This window comes from Cannabis sativa, chromosome 2 (assembly GCF_029168945.1).
Source record: "Cannabis sativa cultivar Pink pepper isolate KNU-18-1 chromosome 2, ASM2916894v1, whole genome shotgun sequence".
In the NCBI taxonomy this organism is placed as follows: Eukaryota; Viridiplantae; Streptophyta; class Magnoliopsida; order Rosales; family Cannabaceae; genus Cannabis; species Cannabis sativa.
The window spans coordinates 8,079,493-8,094,599 of NC_083602.1; the positions used below are offsets into that span (position 1 = coordinate 8,079,493).

Below are 15,107 nucleotides of genomic sequence, written 5' to 3' on the forward strand. Positions count from 1 at the left end.
TTACATGTACTCAACAATACCTTCCACTGTTCTTAACCATTCCTCAGCTTCCATTGGATCTGAGCCCCCTTCAAAATTTGGTGGGTGTTGCTTGCGGAACCTTTCATATATTGGTTCCCATCGACCCTCCGCACGGGCGGTGTATTACACCGGCAAAAATCGATGTTGTCCTTGATTGGGTTGTTCCTGACGGTTGTGAGCCTCTTCATCTCGCTTCCTAATTTCTTCCCTGAGACGAGCAACTTCTTGCGCCAAATCTTCTTGTTGTGGTGGCACCACTACAGGGGCGTTTTGGTGTTCTTGACCAACTACCCCAGCAGGGACTTCGTGGTTGCCCCCACCTTGACCTGGTTGTTGTCCATTTACAGGGGAATTTTGATTCTCCTGGATCACCGCCTCGACAGGTACATGCTGGTTTCCCCTGCCTCGACCGCGACCTCGACCGCGAGCACCTCCTCGCCCCCGACCTCTAGCTCGGTCTCTTACAGCTGCTCGACCTCGACCGTGAGATTCTTTCTTCTCAAGGGAACCAAGTATTAATGAAATTATACCTATAAAAAATGAAATTATAGAATTAATATATGAACTAGGCCTTATTATTATATGTAGTTATTAATAATTGGAAAAAAAAAAACTTATCGTGAGATAGTTCTAGTACATCTTTTATATATACTAGGTGAGTATTCTAGATGCAGCGTAATTTTTCTTATTTTATTTCATTTATACTTTTCGTTTGCTTAACTTTTATTTTATAAATAATTGTAACAAAATTTTATATAATGTAAATTTTGCATCTTAATTATAGTACAAATTATATATTTATTATTATATTGGAGATAAGAGAGTAAGAATAAATCTTTAAAATGGGCATTATAGATTTTTGAACATTGTTTTCTTTTTTCTACTTTAAAAATAAAATTTGTAATATACCTTTAATAATTAGGCTGATTAGGATTTTTGCCCCTCAAGCTTTAACACGTACTAAATCATACCCCTTAACTTTTAAGGTCGTTAAAAATGCCCCCTGAACTATTGAGATTGTTAGATTTAAGGACTTTTGTCCAATTTTAGTAAAAAAAAAATCTAACATAGATGAAAGTTCATGAGACATGATTTAGTACATGTCAAAGTTTGAGGGACATGATTTGGTAGATATCAAAGTCTGGGGAGCATGGTTTAGTACCTAAACAATCACTGAAATAGTAAAATTAAAAGTCTTTAAATCTAACAATCTCAATAGTTCGGGAGAAATTTTTAACGGCCAGAAAAGTTCAAGGGAACATGATTCGGTACATGTTAAAATTTAGGGGGCAAAAATCCTAATTAGCCCAATAACTATAATGTGGACAATTATGAAAAAAAAAATAGTTAAAGAATATTTCTAAATATTAAAGCAGTAAAGGGTGTATTGGTGCACCATTTTTTAAGGGTTACACCGTAGATACTTTTTAAGATATATACTACTACTAAATTCTTAACATGTACTTATTTAAATAAATAATATAAAATAAAAAAAAATTAGAGAAAATCCGTAGTAGGAACATAAAAGAGTATTTTGGTAAACCCATTATTTGTTTCGATATTTTGGAGAGTTTTTTAGTCCAATTTTTTTAATGATTCTCTGTGTTATAGTTATTTAGGACCACCTGTAAATTTTTAAAAAAATTCTGAATAGTTTTACCATGCCGAAAAATAAAGTTAAAATAGTTGCTTAATACATATATAAAAAAATATCATGCATGCAACAAAATATTTAATTTTTTTAGCATTGTAAACTAAATTAATTGCAATATATTTGGTAATATATATTAGGTGGGAAAAAAAAGAATTCGATTAGGACATATGTAATTTCTGTTTTCGGGAATATACGATACCCTCGAATGAAGCAATAATAATTCCATACCACAAATGAACTTTAATTCATTTTTTTTTTCAATCATGAACTTTGATTAATTTTGTGATAATATAATAGCTATATTTTTTTTTTATTATTAATTAATCAAATTTGATTATATCTAGCGCCAGTAGTCATGGCGACGGATCGATCAATATGTACAACAAAATATACGTTTTAAGTTTTTTGAACGCGTGTGGTAAACTGTAATATCAAGAACTCTTTTTTCGGTACTGTAAACTATTCAGAATTTTTCAAAAATTTACAAGGATGATACTGTAAATATAACGAACACTGCTATGAAAAAAAAAATTAAAACAAAATATTTCGGCATGTAATTTCGGACATAGAGATTAACTATGAAGTTGTAATTAGCATTTCTCTATTATGAATCTTCGATCGTATGCATGCCTCCTAATAAGCCAACACCTCTACTCCCTAAGGTTAGCCCCAAAATTAAACTATAATATTAATATTATACGGTGCTTTGTGTAATAAAAAAAAATATATTATTTAGTGATGTAATAAAAAATAGTTGCTTGCAACGTGTGGACCGTTAGCCAGGTGAGATGGTGCTTTATAATGAACCCTCAGAGGGTCACATGCTTGTCAACTCTACTCCCCAGGTTGGCAGCGTGCGGTGCTTCAGACTTCAGCCACTTGAAGCTCCTAACCATCTTATAGGAATGGTACCACGTCCCTATAAGGGTGGGCGGAGAGAGCACCATCCATATGACTAGGGAGTACGGCCCACCAGATGCATCCCAACTACTTTGCCCCACTTGGTTACAGGCCCACGTGACTGGACCCGGCGATAGGACTGTATAAAGTAATCAATATAAACATATTAAAAAAGCTATAACAAGTCGATGTGGGATTTTTTCTTCCTTAAACCAAACCAAATCAAAAGTTGTTCTTCTCAGTTAGTGTAAAAATGATGCTATCCGACTCTCCACTCCTCATCTCACTGCACAACAGAGTCAGAGAGACCAAAAACCTCTTTTTCCCTCTCGACCAAGGAACCCAATCACCGGCGGCGGCGCAGTTGCTTCGTCCTCTAAGACCGTGTATGTCGTTTTAGTATTTTTTTTTTCCTTTCTTTCTTTCTTTCTTTCTATGTCTATCTCTTCGTGCCTTATGTATGAATTTTTGTTATTGCTCGGTATTAGTTCTCATAGGGCTTGATTTTCTTCCTTCACGCTGGGTTTATCATACAATACAAGTTTAGAATTAATTTTTTTTGGCTTCGTGTTTCTTTTAACTCGTTGCATTCCATTTTTTAGGATTTAAATCTGTATAACATTTTCTGTATCGTAAAATAGCATAAAATGCCTGAAGGTTTCCACTTAGAACGCCCTCTGTTCGCCGGTGCCTTAACTAGCACCTTCCCTCAAAGGTTCCAGGTATTTTTTTTTTCTTTTTATTTATTTATTTTATTTTAATTTTATCTCACAAAAAAAGTAATATTCGAGAAGTTCCAGATCATCAGGTGAGGACTGAGGAGCTATGCTTCTTTCTAGTTTTCACTTCGTTTCTTTGAATACCCAATTTTTCATTTTAAGCTTCTGGGCATTAAAGATTTGTTTTTTTTCTTTCACTTATGTTGTTTATTTATGCATTATTGATTGTTTTTCTTAATTATTTTGTGGGTTTAAAGGAGGTGTTTGTGGATCCTTCCCGGGATGAAAGTTTGATCTTTGAGATATTAGAATTGAAGGAAGAAGTTGGTGATGATGGAAGTGCTTCATGGTTTCTTCAAGACCTTGCCTCTGAACAAGAATCTGAAGGCTGCGTGGTAATTAAATTTTTCCCTATTATTGTTCACACTCATTAATTGTGTATTCATCTATCAATTGCTAACTTGATCATATTTTCCTTGTCTTAGATTGTTTATGGTTTTATTTTGAAAGGGTTATCCAATTTGTTTCGTATAAATGCGTACATGTTAATTTAGTCCTCTTCAGTTCTTATTCTCTAGTTTCTATCTATGTAAGATGGTAATTAAATGCCGATATATTATGATACTAGCTTTCGCAATATTTGGATATGAGAAAAGTTTCCCCAATAGTAGCTGAGATATGATTCAAACTATTGTGCCAAAGACTAATTTGCCTCAAATTAAAATTCAGGTGATTGAACAGTCAGCAGTGACTTAGGCCCCTGGACTGTGCTATAGGAGCACACCTGCTGTCATTATAACTGCAGTAGGCCAAATGGTATGTGTCCATAGTAATCTTTTAGGTTGTGTTTGCTGTTGGTTATGGGTTTTTACTTTCTTTAGTTTGCCTTCACATTTAAGTAATGGATGATTGGCCTTTGGTCTATTGTGTGGAATCATAAATGTCACCAACCTTGTATCTGTCGTAAACTTGTGATTATTGATGCTAGGTATCTGTTCTTCTACTTCCTTCAATGTGCCTCTTCTGTAGGGACAAAGATGAAAAAACAAAAGGGAAATTGTGTTCAAATATGTATATATTTCAACATTTTCTTTCAAGTAACCTTACATAATATATCCTTTTCCTTTCCTGATGACTGATATGGAATGGAAGAGAAATAGTGAAACAGTGTGCTGCTTCATCACCTGATTAATCATTATCGGTATTGAATATTTTCTTTCCAAATAATTTGTATTGAACTGCCATTAGAAACATTTACGAAGAACTATGATGATTGCAAGAAGTGCTTTTGAAGCATGGCTTGTAGTTTCTCCATTGCATGGAAAATATTCTTTGTTTATCAAACTTCCTTTGAAGAATCTCAAATTTAAACTGTATTAACCTTTTGGGCTCATATCAATTCATTATTTTGGTTACTTGAACATAGGCTATCTCTAAGGGACGGCAAGGTAGGGAAGCACAAAATGTTGTGAGGGTAAGTTATTTCTCTTCTTTTTTTAAATCTAGTTTAGGATTTTCTTTCCACCAGCTAATAACGGTTTAGTGTTTCTGTGCTCTATTAATATTTTATTGTTATCTTGTGGGTATATGTTGCAAATGTTCGTCTTAAAGAAGTTAACACGGATATCCTAATTTCTGCATATGAGCCGATTCATATAAAGTAAGTACTAGGAGTTTGTGTTCTGCTGCAACAAGTTCTCGGTTTTTTGCTTTTCTTTCTGAGAGTACAAATCATTGATTAAATGCTATCACCTATACTTGAATAAATAACACCTAAAAGAAGAGCATCTACACATGAATATACTTACAACATTCAGTCAATTTATGCATATTAGTTGCAAGTGTAAAATTAATGCATCTTTTTCTTCCAAATGTTAAGATGTTGAATTTCAAGGATACAAATTTATTTCCTCTCAACATAAATTTTCCTGCCAGCAGTGCTTTAGTAATGTAAAGAGGCAGAGCATAATCTTCCTCCTCTGCACCCTCCTTGTGTTAGATTCTCCGATTGTGGTTCAGTTCCCAAATGTTTGAACAGAAATAGATGGTAACAACACTGTTTTGTGCTGTGTTAATATTTCCGACACCCTCACACTTTCCTTATTGTTTTCAGTCCATTGAGTGAAAGTGCTACCGCCGTCGGGGCTGGTGCTGCCACTCCTGCTGAGCTTTCTGGATGTGTGCCAATGCTTGAGGTCTTCAAACTTGCTGTCTCAACGTTTAAAGTCAACAACTGGGGCCTTTTTGGAAGTGTATAGATGAGTCATAGGGCCATGTATAGATTATACATGAATAGGGTGGTTGTTTTGGATTTAATGATTATTTTTTGTTCAGAAAGATTGTTGCCAGTCACCAAACTTAGTTTCTGTTGTCATCTTCCATTTTCTTTGAATGTTGAACTGAATGGCTTCTTGGTTTGGTGACTTTGGTCTCAGTCGTTTTTGTAGAGTCTGGATTGTTAAAATTACTTTCGGGTCGTCTTCCTCTCATGCCCTCTCTGCACTGGAGATGTTACTGTTTGTGTGCAGTTTTACACAATAAAAATAAACCCCTAGGGCTTTGTAAATGATATCACTTCTTGTTTTTTTTTAACAAAATTTTGTGTTTGATAAATTGACCAGAATTTCATTGAATTATAAAACTTTAAAACTTAAAACTTTTTGAAAGGACAGTTAGTGACCACATTTTGGGTAATTTTTTTTTCTTCTTTTTGTCATGTATTTTTTAACCTTTTATTTTAATTGATTCAACATGTACTTTTTAACTTGATGAAAGCGCTTTAAGGCCACTCTGGTTAAAGAAATATAACTAATTCGATGTTATATATAGTTTTTAGAAAAATAAAATTTATCCTAAATGTCTTCAATACAATAGTATAAGTGCCCTTTCGAAAAAAAAAAAAAAAAAAAAAAAAAAAAAAAACAATAGTACATAATGCACAATGTTATTTAATAATCCCTTTACTTTAGTTAAATAACATCTCCAATTAAAGGTTGGAAATTGTTGGGAATAATTGTATATAAAAGTATGTTAAGAGTGAGACTAGTATAGTAACGCATACTTATTGAATGGGAAGTGAAGCCGGTTCAATAAGCATGATTAGCGTAAAAGGTAGTAGTACACCTAAAAAGAATAAAGAAATATAATTCTCTTAATTTACGTGGAACTGATTAGTTTATTGGTGCTCATATAGTCATATGTTAGACATGGAAAACAAAGCACAGCAATATGTGTGTGTTGTCTTTAACACGTGGGAAAAGCCTTTGATGTCCTTTGGTAACTAACAACCATATAAAAAAAACTTGGAAACTATGCATTTGATGTTCATCTTCTTAAAGAGTTCTTCAGTAAGCAAGTTCAATACTTCAACACTAAGCAGAGAAAGAGAAAAAGAATGTACAAGTCGAAGCTGCAGGAGCTTTGCCACAAGAATCAATGGGGTTTACCAAAGTACACCTCTATGAGATATGGGCCAGATCATAACCCTCTCTTTGGAGCCTCTGTTTGAGTCAATGGCATTTCTTTTGACTCTTTCGTCGTCTTCAAATCCAACAAACAAGCCCATAACCATGGTGCCATGCTTGCTTTTCTTCACTTCAGTTCTCCACCTCCTGGTTCACTTTCTTTCCTTCTTTCTTGTGTTATATAATGGTTTGTCCCCAATTAGTTTCTTTCATTAAGCATATTGATTCTTATTCGATTGTGTCATCAATGGCATAGGCTGAACATGCTGTTGCAACACCTATGGTTGAAGAAAGCAACCAGAATCTTGATATTCGATCGAATGTTTCTGGCTTGAAAAGTGGTAAGGAGCTTCAACTTAGTAAGTTTTTAAAAGCTTTCTTAAGCTAACTTGATTTACCATACTCAGAAACTACTCCAAAAAAAAATAATGATAATAATAATTGCTTGTTAAGTTAAACAATAGCTGAGATTATAAACCATATCATTTTTTGATGGTACTTCTTTGGCTAATGATGTAGAAACATGTCTCTTAGAAGTATCATATTGCTATTAAAAGGTCATATGTACCTTTATATGTGGTGAAAGATTGATATAGAATAAAAAGGATTGTAAAGATTATGCTGAAATTTGTTGGCTGTAACATCCTTTTGCTTTTCATTATGGTTTAGATTCTTCAACAATAATCAAAACCAACAAGGGAGAACGAAGCATCGAAGAAAAACTGGAGATTCTCAAGATGCAGTCAGATGATTTGGGCATCAGTGTTGGTGATGGTGAGGAGACTAAAGGTACATAATTTCAAAGTATATGTATATATAATTCTATGTTATACAGAAAGGTAATTAGGTAGTATCTATTGAAGTGAAGTTATTTTTGTTGGGATTGTCAATAGTTTAATTTCTCGAGAGTATTATGTTTTAGTCCTAATATTTTAGATTTTTCATTATCTGCAATCATCCATAGTATTCATGTGTTTCTTATTTTAAACTATCAAAGTTCATGGTGTCAACTTCTATAAGTTACACAAAATTGAACTAAAGCACATTAGTCTTTGTTAGAAATGTTCTTTTGAACCCTTAAATTTTTTAAGACTAATGAAATTTCACTCATGTATATATATAAAACTATTGTCCAGTCAAGAAGCAACTGCAGAAATATGCTAGACAGAGAAATTTCGGTTTGCCAGTGTACTTTTGTGAATGTGATCAGTGTCCTGAGGCCACTCAGTTTATGGCAACAGTTACAGTTGGTGACCAAATTTTTGAGAGCTCTGGATCCTTCAACACTTCGAAAGACGCTGAAAGTGATACTGCAAAGGTTGCTTTAATGTCTTTCTTAATGGAAAACTTTCAAGAGGCAAGCACTCCAAAGTAGCTAAGAGCTTTTTCTTTTCTTCACAAATCTTTAGATGCTGCAAAGCTTGGTGTTTTATAGAACTGTAGTTGTATTTAGTTTTAGTGAAGAATGTTTAGAATGGGTTTCTATATTGGAATTTTCTTTCTACTGCTTCAGTTACATGTTCTGCAGCATCATATCTGTGTGGATGAATATATAGAAAATTGTTAGTCTAATTTACTTTTTTCCATCTACAGGACGAGTCTCGAGTTTACAAGAATCTCTTGCAAGAGCTAGTTCAGAGAGAAGATTTAAGCACTCCAGTTTATAAAACTATAAAACGTGGTGAACCCCACAAGCCTATTTTCTTTACTAGTGTGGAGCTGGATGGAGAAATATTCCATGGGAAAGCAGCAAAATCCAAGAAACAAGCAGAGTTGGATGCTGCAAGGGCTGCCTATGTCGCTCTTCAGGAACGTAAGTCCGAAAAAACAGTTCATTCTTTCTAATTGATTCCTTTTGCTGACTCTAATCTTCTATGTTCAAGTGAATCTTATTTTGGTAGTTTGACTAGTTAGGATGTAGCAGCTTTACAAGTAAATCAGAAACTGGAATATACATTAAAAAGGTAACCAATTACCATGAAAATAGTAAATTATGAAATGAATAATGTGTTTATTTTCATGACATCTATCTTCAGGTGGATCAATTCAGAATGTCAACTTCACTTCCTCTAGTTTAGGAGCACATACTCCCAAATCAACTTGGAGCTCTTGTGTGGCCTATGACTTGGGGCAGAGTCTAAAACACCAATGCATTTTGGTTCCACATCAACCTCAGATTTATGTTGAAGCTAAAGAGAAGTTTGGTACATTAGCAGATTCAGCAGAAACCACTGTAAGCACAATGGAAGTGGACAACTCATACCCTGCAATAACATCTCATATGGTAAATTTGAGTTTATATTTTTTTTTTTTTTGGTAAATTGCGGCATAAATACTTAATGTTTCAGATTTTATACACTTAAATACTAAATGTTTACATGGGTTTTTTGCACTATTTTTTGATAGTTTTGATACCTTTTACGACTTTTGTGCCTTTTTTGGCTTTTGTGCCATTTTATGGCTTGTCCCTATTTGTTTAGGGTAATTTTGTAGTTTGGTCAATTGGCAAGAGAAGTGATTTTGCTCATGATTTCTATTTCAACGACTTGTTCTTTTTTGACAGATAAGTATTTTAAGTTTAAGTCCTTATGTTAAATATGGATTTTTTTACTATTGTTATTTCACATTATCTTTTCATTATATTAAATATGATTTCTATTTCAACGACTTGTTCTTTTTTGACAGATAAGTATTTTAAGTTTAAGTCCTTATATTAAATATGGATTTGTTTACTATTGTTATTTCACATTATCTTTTCGTTATATTGTGTAGGAATAAAGTTTTATTTTGTTATTTTGTAGGTTATTTTGTGGAGGGCACCTACAATTACAGAGAATTACTAATAATCCTAATTTTAAACTTAATTTGTTTGATATAATTTTTCAACATTTTTATATTAGGGTGCTAGTTTATTTTTGGAAGCAAAAATACCTAATATTACAATTCTCTTACACCATTACTACCACTTCCGTTAACTCATAAATATGGACACGTGGATGGTTCAGATGCATTACATTTATTTTTATTTTATTTTAAAACTTAATATTCTTAATATCATAAACTAAATGCTACTTGTTTCAAAAAAAAAAACCTGTTCTCATAACAATTTTTATATGATATTGGCACTTCAATTCGATAATAATGTTCCATATACTACACTGGTTCACTCAGCTACGGTAATTTAGTATTGCATCTCTCTTATTTTTTTAAAAAAAACAAATAATATTTAGTTTTTGATATTAAGAATATTAAATTTTAAAATAAAATAAATAAAGTGAAAATTACATAAAATATGAGATTTTGTAAAAAAGTTACAAAAATATGGCATTTATAGGTTTGCCACTCTTCTATGACATTTTTTCACATTTAAGACTTATTATGGTATTTGATATGCCATATTTTTATAAACCTATTATACAAACCCATATTTCATGTTTTTGTTTCTAACTTAATTAGTTTTATTTTTTTTTTAGTTTATTTTACATTTACATTTTAGGGTTTCTTTCTATTTGAAAAATTTACACGAAATACTAACTTTTTTTTTTTCACACATTACAGTTATAATTTGACAAAGAAATTTTTACATTTATACTTTTTTTAATTTTTTTTCTTTTTTTTTAGTTTTTTACTTATTAAAGTTTTAAAAAGCTTTTTTTTGTCGTTTTTATATATTTTTTGGTCAATTTTGGCTCTATTTTTTCTTTTTATTTTTTAAGTCAGTTGTTGACTTTTTTCTTTCTTTCTTTCTCTTCTTTCTCTCTATTTTTCTTTTTAATTTTTTTTTTTAAATTTCTCTGTCTCTCTCTTTCTTTTTTTTTTTTCTCAAACTATTTTTTTTCTCTTTGTATATATATAAATATATAGGGCAATTTACACTAATATATACATTATATAATTTTATTACAATATATGTGCATAATAATTTATTTTCATATAATCATACATTTTATCTATTATGAAGAAAATTATTTTCAATTTATTATACAATATATAAATCGTAAGTATTTGATTATTTAATTTATTATCACTCATTATTATAGTTATTGAATGATATATTAATAATTATTTTATATTTTTATATAATTTTAAAAATCAACCATTATTATAAATATTGAAAGTTTGTATTTAGATTAAATCACTATTTAATTTTTTCCTATAAAGCTATTATTCAAATACATACTATATCCAAATACAATATACTCAAATTTTAAACATTTATGTTTTATAAAAATTATAATAAGAAGATTAGTTTTTTTTTATTTATTTTTATTTATTTACAAGTGTTTTCTTTTTATTTGTATTTTTTGTATTATTATTTGTGTTATAAATGTATGCAAATTTTTTTGTTTATATTTTGTTGATATATTATCACATTTTTATTTATTGTAAATGATTCTCAATATTGATTTTTTCTATAAATAATTTTGTGTTCATTAAGTAAATCATATGCACATATACTTATCTACAATTTATGTTTTATTTTTTCTAATTAAATAATGTTTGAAGTTTATAAAGTTATGTTTGTTTATTTATTTTTTGATGTAAGAATTGTTTTTTAATAGATAAATTTATTCACTAACTCATTAGAAAATAATCAACATATAGAAACAATAGAAAAAAAATATATTTATTTTAGTATAGTATAAATATTAGCTATATGTCTATTTTTATGTTTACAATTATAATAAACATACCAATAATATAAAATATTTTGTATGTATATATGTGTTTCTTTTATTTTCTATTAATTAAACATATTAATTTAATAAACAAAATAATAATATTCACATAGGTTTATTATATCACTGTATGTGTGTCATGTTTATTTTTTAGTAATTTTTTTAGAAAATAAATAATATACATAAAAAAAATTGTTTATCTTTTTTTTTTTTTTTGTGTCTTGTTTATTTTTTCTAATTAAATAATATTTAGAGTTTATAAAGTTATGTTTGTTTATTTATTTTTTGATGTAAGAATTGTATTTCTATAGAAACAATAGAAAGAAAAAATATTTATTTTAGTATAGTATAAATTAGCTATGTCTATTTTTATATTTACAATTATAATAAACATACTAATAATATAAAATACTTTGTATATATATGTTTATTTTATTTTCTATTTATTAAACATAAAATTTAATAAACAAAATAATAATATTCACATATGTTTATTATATCACTCTATGTGTGTCATGTTTATTTTTAGTAATTTTAAACATTGATTTATATTTATATACATTAATGTTTATAATTTTTATATTTATTTTATTGAAAAAAAAAACTTATTAGATTATAATAATTCATACTAAAATATATAATAAATATTTATTATTTAATAAAATAAATATTTAATTTGTTTATTTTTTATAAAACTATTTATTATTTATTTAATTAATTTTACGGAATTATTTATTTTGAATTTTTATTATTACTAATATTTAAAATATTAATATAATAAATATAAGGATAAGATATTATAAAATAATATTACCAATATTAATTACATTAATCTATTTATGGTAATTAGTTTAATCATTAATGATTTATATTATTTAATAATTAAAATATATGGTTTTATGTAATAAGTTTTCAAAATGTATAAATTTTTTAAATAATTTTTTTTTGCACATTTTTTGTAATTATTTTGTTTTTGTTGTACATTTATGAAAAAAGTCTTATATATAATTAGTGTACATTTTTGTATCTCATTTTTTTTACAGAAATTAAACTTGTTTTTCTTTTATTTAAACTACTATTTGTTTTTTTTTTTTTGTTAAAAACTAATTATTTTAATAAAAACAGCAGAAAAAAAAAACCAGTTTCATTAAAATCATCGTGAAAAAAAAAAAAAGCAATATAAAAAATCATAATCTCAAAAGAATACAAACTTTAAAAACTAGTTTCATCAACATTGAAAAGAAACTATTAATTTCATTAAAAGAATAAAAAAAATTGTTTCATCAACAAGATAATGAAAAAAATTACAATCTAAAAACGATACTACCTTTAGAAACTAGTTTCATCAATATTAAAAGAAACTAATTATTTCATTAAAAGAGGCAAAAAAAAAAAATAGTTTCATCAATAACATAATGAAAAATACACAATACCTAATAGAACTAAACTTTTACAAACGATACTAAATTTAAAAACCAGTTTTGAACATATAAATTTTATATCAATACCTAATAACCAAACTTCTAACTTCATTCTTTATTTTGGCATTTAATTTTTATTTGCTTGCTCAAAAAAATATAATTGATTTAAACATACATTATGTAGCAAATATAACAAAGAGAAAAAGAAACTAAAATCAAAGAGAAAAAAAAGAAACAAAAAAAAATTAAAGAGACAAAAATGCAATAAAAACCATAAAAGAATAACAAAAAAAAAACAATGGAATGTGAGAAACCAGTTAGTAAAACAACCAAAATAAAAACAAACAAATAAAAACCAGTTTCTTGAAATAATCAAATAAAAAATTGAAACTTAAAACTCAATTATGAACAACAATAAAAAAACAGTTATGAAAACTAGTTACTTAAAAAAAAAACAATTATGAAAATAATAAAATAATATGTGTGTCAGAAACTGATTATTTAAAATAAAATAAAAATTGTTGTTCAAATATCATACAATAATAAAACCAGTGTAACGCCCTTACTTACGTAAAATAAGATGCCATAAATAACCGGCGTTAAGATACTAATGTTGCCTTTATTAAAAAAATAACAATTTTCAAAACATGGGTACCCAGTTAAAAATAAAGTATTACCACTTAGGGAAAACTAATAGAAAATTTAAACGACAACATCCTCGATAAGTTTAATAAATTAAAAAAAAAACTTTCAGCGGAAGATGGCCAAGACCACACGCAGTTACATGATCACACGAGATACACCCCATGCTGCCCGGACTCAACTTGTCACCGAAAGCTTACAGACTTACTTATCTGCACATAGGGGGGTAAATAAGGGGTGAGCTGCAAAGCCCAGTAAGGAAAAACAAAATACTATGTACCAACATTCACACATCATAGCACAAACATATACATCAAACATACAATAAACTAATCATAAGTATAAATAGAGGCAGCCACACAAATACTGAAATACCACACACTCACACTCCAGCTTCCATACAAATGCGGAAGTCTTACGTTCTTAACCGAACGTTTACAATAACCAAAGTGCACCCTTACGTACACTGCCTCACTTACCACATCACCATACATGTGTGGTTTCCAACCACTTCCAAGTACCTGGAACATGATTAAACAGCCATATACAATCCATCGACAAAACACTAATATTTCACCGAAACTATCACATTCCACAGTTTCAATACAATTTATTCAAGCACTCATACTAGGTACTCAAACCATATAAAAAGCAAGTATAAAGTATAATTATTTTTCCTTACCTCAACTCCGCTGTAATTAATTCCTACGATACCTTCTAGGCCCTATAACATTTAACGAAACCGTTAGTCCACCGATAAACTCAATATATTTATTACTCTTCTTGTACAAAGAACTTTAGCCTAGAATTTGACTTATAAAACGTTTGAATTAGAAGTCAAACTGTTCACAAAGTTTTTAGTTAATTGAAAGACCTTTCTAACGATATAAAGATCATCAAATGCGGGCATCCTTTTTCAATAAACTAGCGAGACAAGCTACACTATCTCCGTTACATGTACTCAACAATACCTTCCACTCGTTCTTAACCATTCCTCGGCTTCCATTGGATCCGAGCCCCCTTCAAAATTTGGTGGGTGTTGCTTGCGGAACCTTTCATATATTGGTTCCCATCGACCCTCCTACGACAGTGTATTACACCGGCAAAAATCGATGTTGTCCTTGATTGGGTTGTTCCTGACGGTTGTGAGCCTCTTCATCTCGCTTCCTAATTTCTTCCCTGAGACGAGCAACTTCTTGCGCCAAATCTTCTTGTTGTGGTGGCACCACTACAGGGGCGTTTTGGTGTTCTTGGCCAACTACCCCAGCAGGGACTTCGTGGTTGCCCCCACCTTGACTGGTTGTTGTCCATTTACGGGGGCATTTTGATTCTCCCGGATCACCGCCTCGACAGTACATGCCGGTTTCCCCGCCTCGACCGCGACCTCGACCGCGAGCACCTCCTCGCCCCCGACCTCTAGCTCGGTCTCTTACAGCTGCTCGACCTCGACCGTGAGATTCTTTCTTCTCAAGGGAACCAAGTATTAATGAAATTATACCTATAAAAAATGAAATTATAGAATTAATATATGAACTAGGCCTTATTATTATATGTAGTTATTAATAATTGAAAAAAAAAAAACTTATCGTGAGATAGTTCTAGTACAT

General features: G+C 30.0%; 1 protein-coding gene and 1 pseudogene across 1 annotated transcript; both read left to right on the forward strand.

The window, feature by feature from the left end:
- Positions 1-1,534: 1,534 nt before the first annotated feature.
- Positions 1,535-5,863, forward strand: LOC133034714 (uncharacterized; annotated as a pseudogene).
- Positions 5,864-6,430: 567 nt separating this feature from the next.
- Positions 6,431-9,796, forward strand: LOC133034713 (double-stranded RNA-binding protein 3-like). Its single transcript, XM_061110062.1, has 5 exons — positions 6,431-7,547; positions 7,895-8,115; positions 8,352-8,571; positions 8,795-9,042; positions 9,560-9,796. Exons 1-5 carry the CDS (start codon positions 7,496-7,498, stop codon positions 9,599-9,601), a joined length of 783 nt encoding a protein of 260 aa, XP_060966045.1. The 5' UTR covers positions 6,431-7,495; the 3' UTR covers positions 9,602-9,796.
- Positions 9,797-15,107: the final 5,311 nt, after the last annotated feature.

Coding starts and splice junctions, on each gene's coding strand:
- LOC133034713 (XM_061110062.1), top strand. CDS start 7,496: ATGCAGTCAGATGATTTGGGCATCAGTGTTGGTGATGGTGAGGAGACT. Junction 7,548..7,894: donor TGATGGTGAGGAGACTAAAG/GTACATAATTTC, acceptor ACTATTGTCCAG/TCAAGAAGCAACTGCAGAAA. Junction 9,043..9,559: donor CTGCAATAACATCTCATATG/GTAAATTTGAGT, acceptor GTTATTTTGTAG/GTTATTTTGTGGAGGGCACC.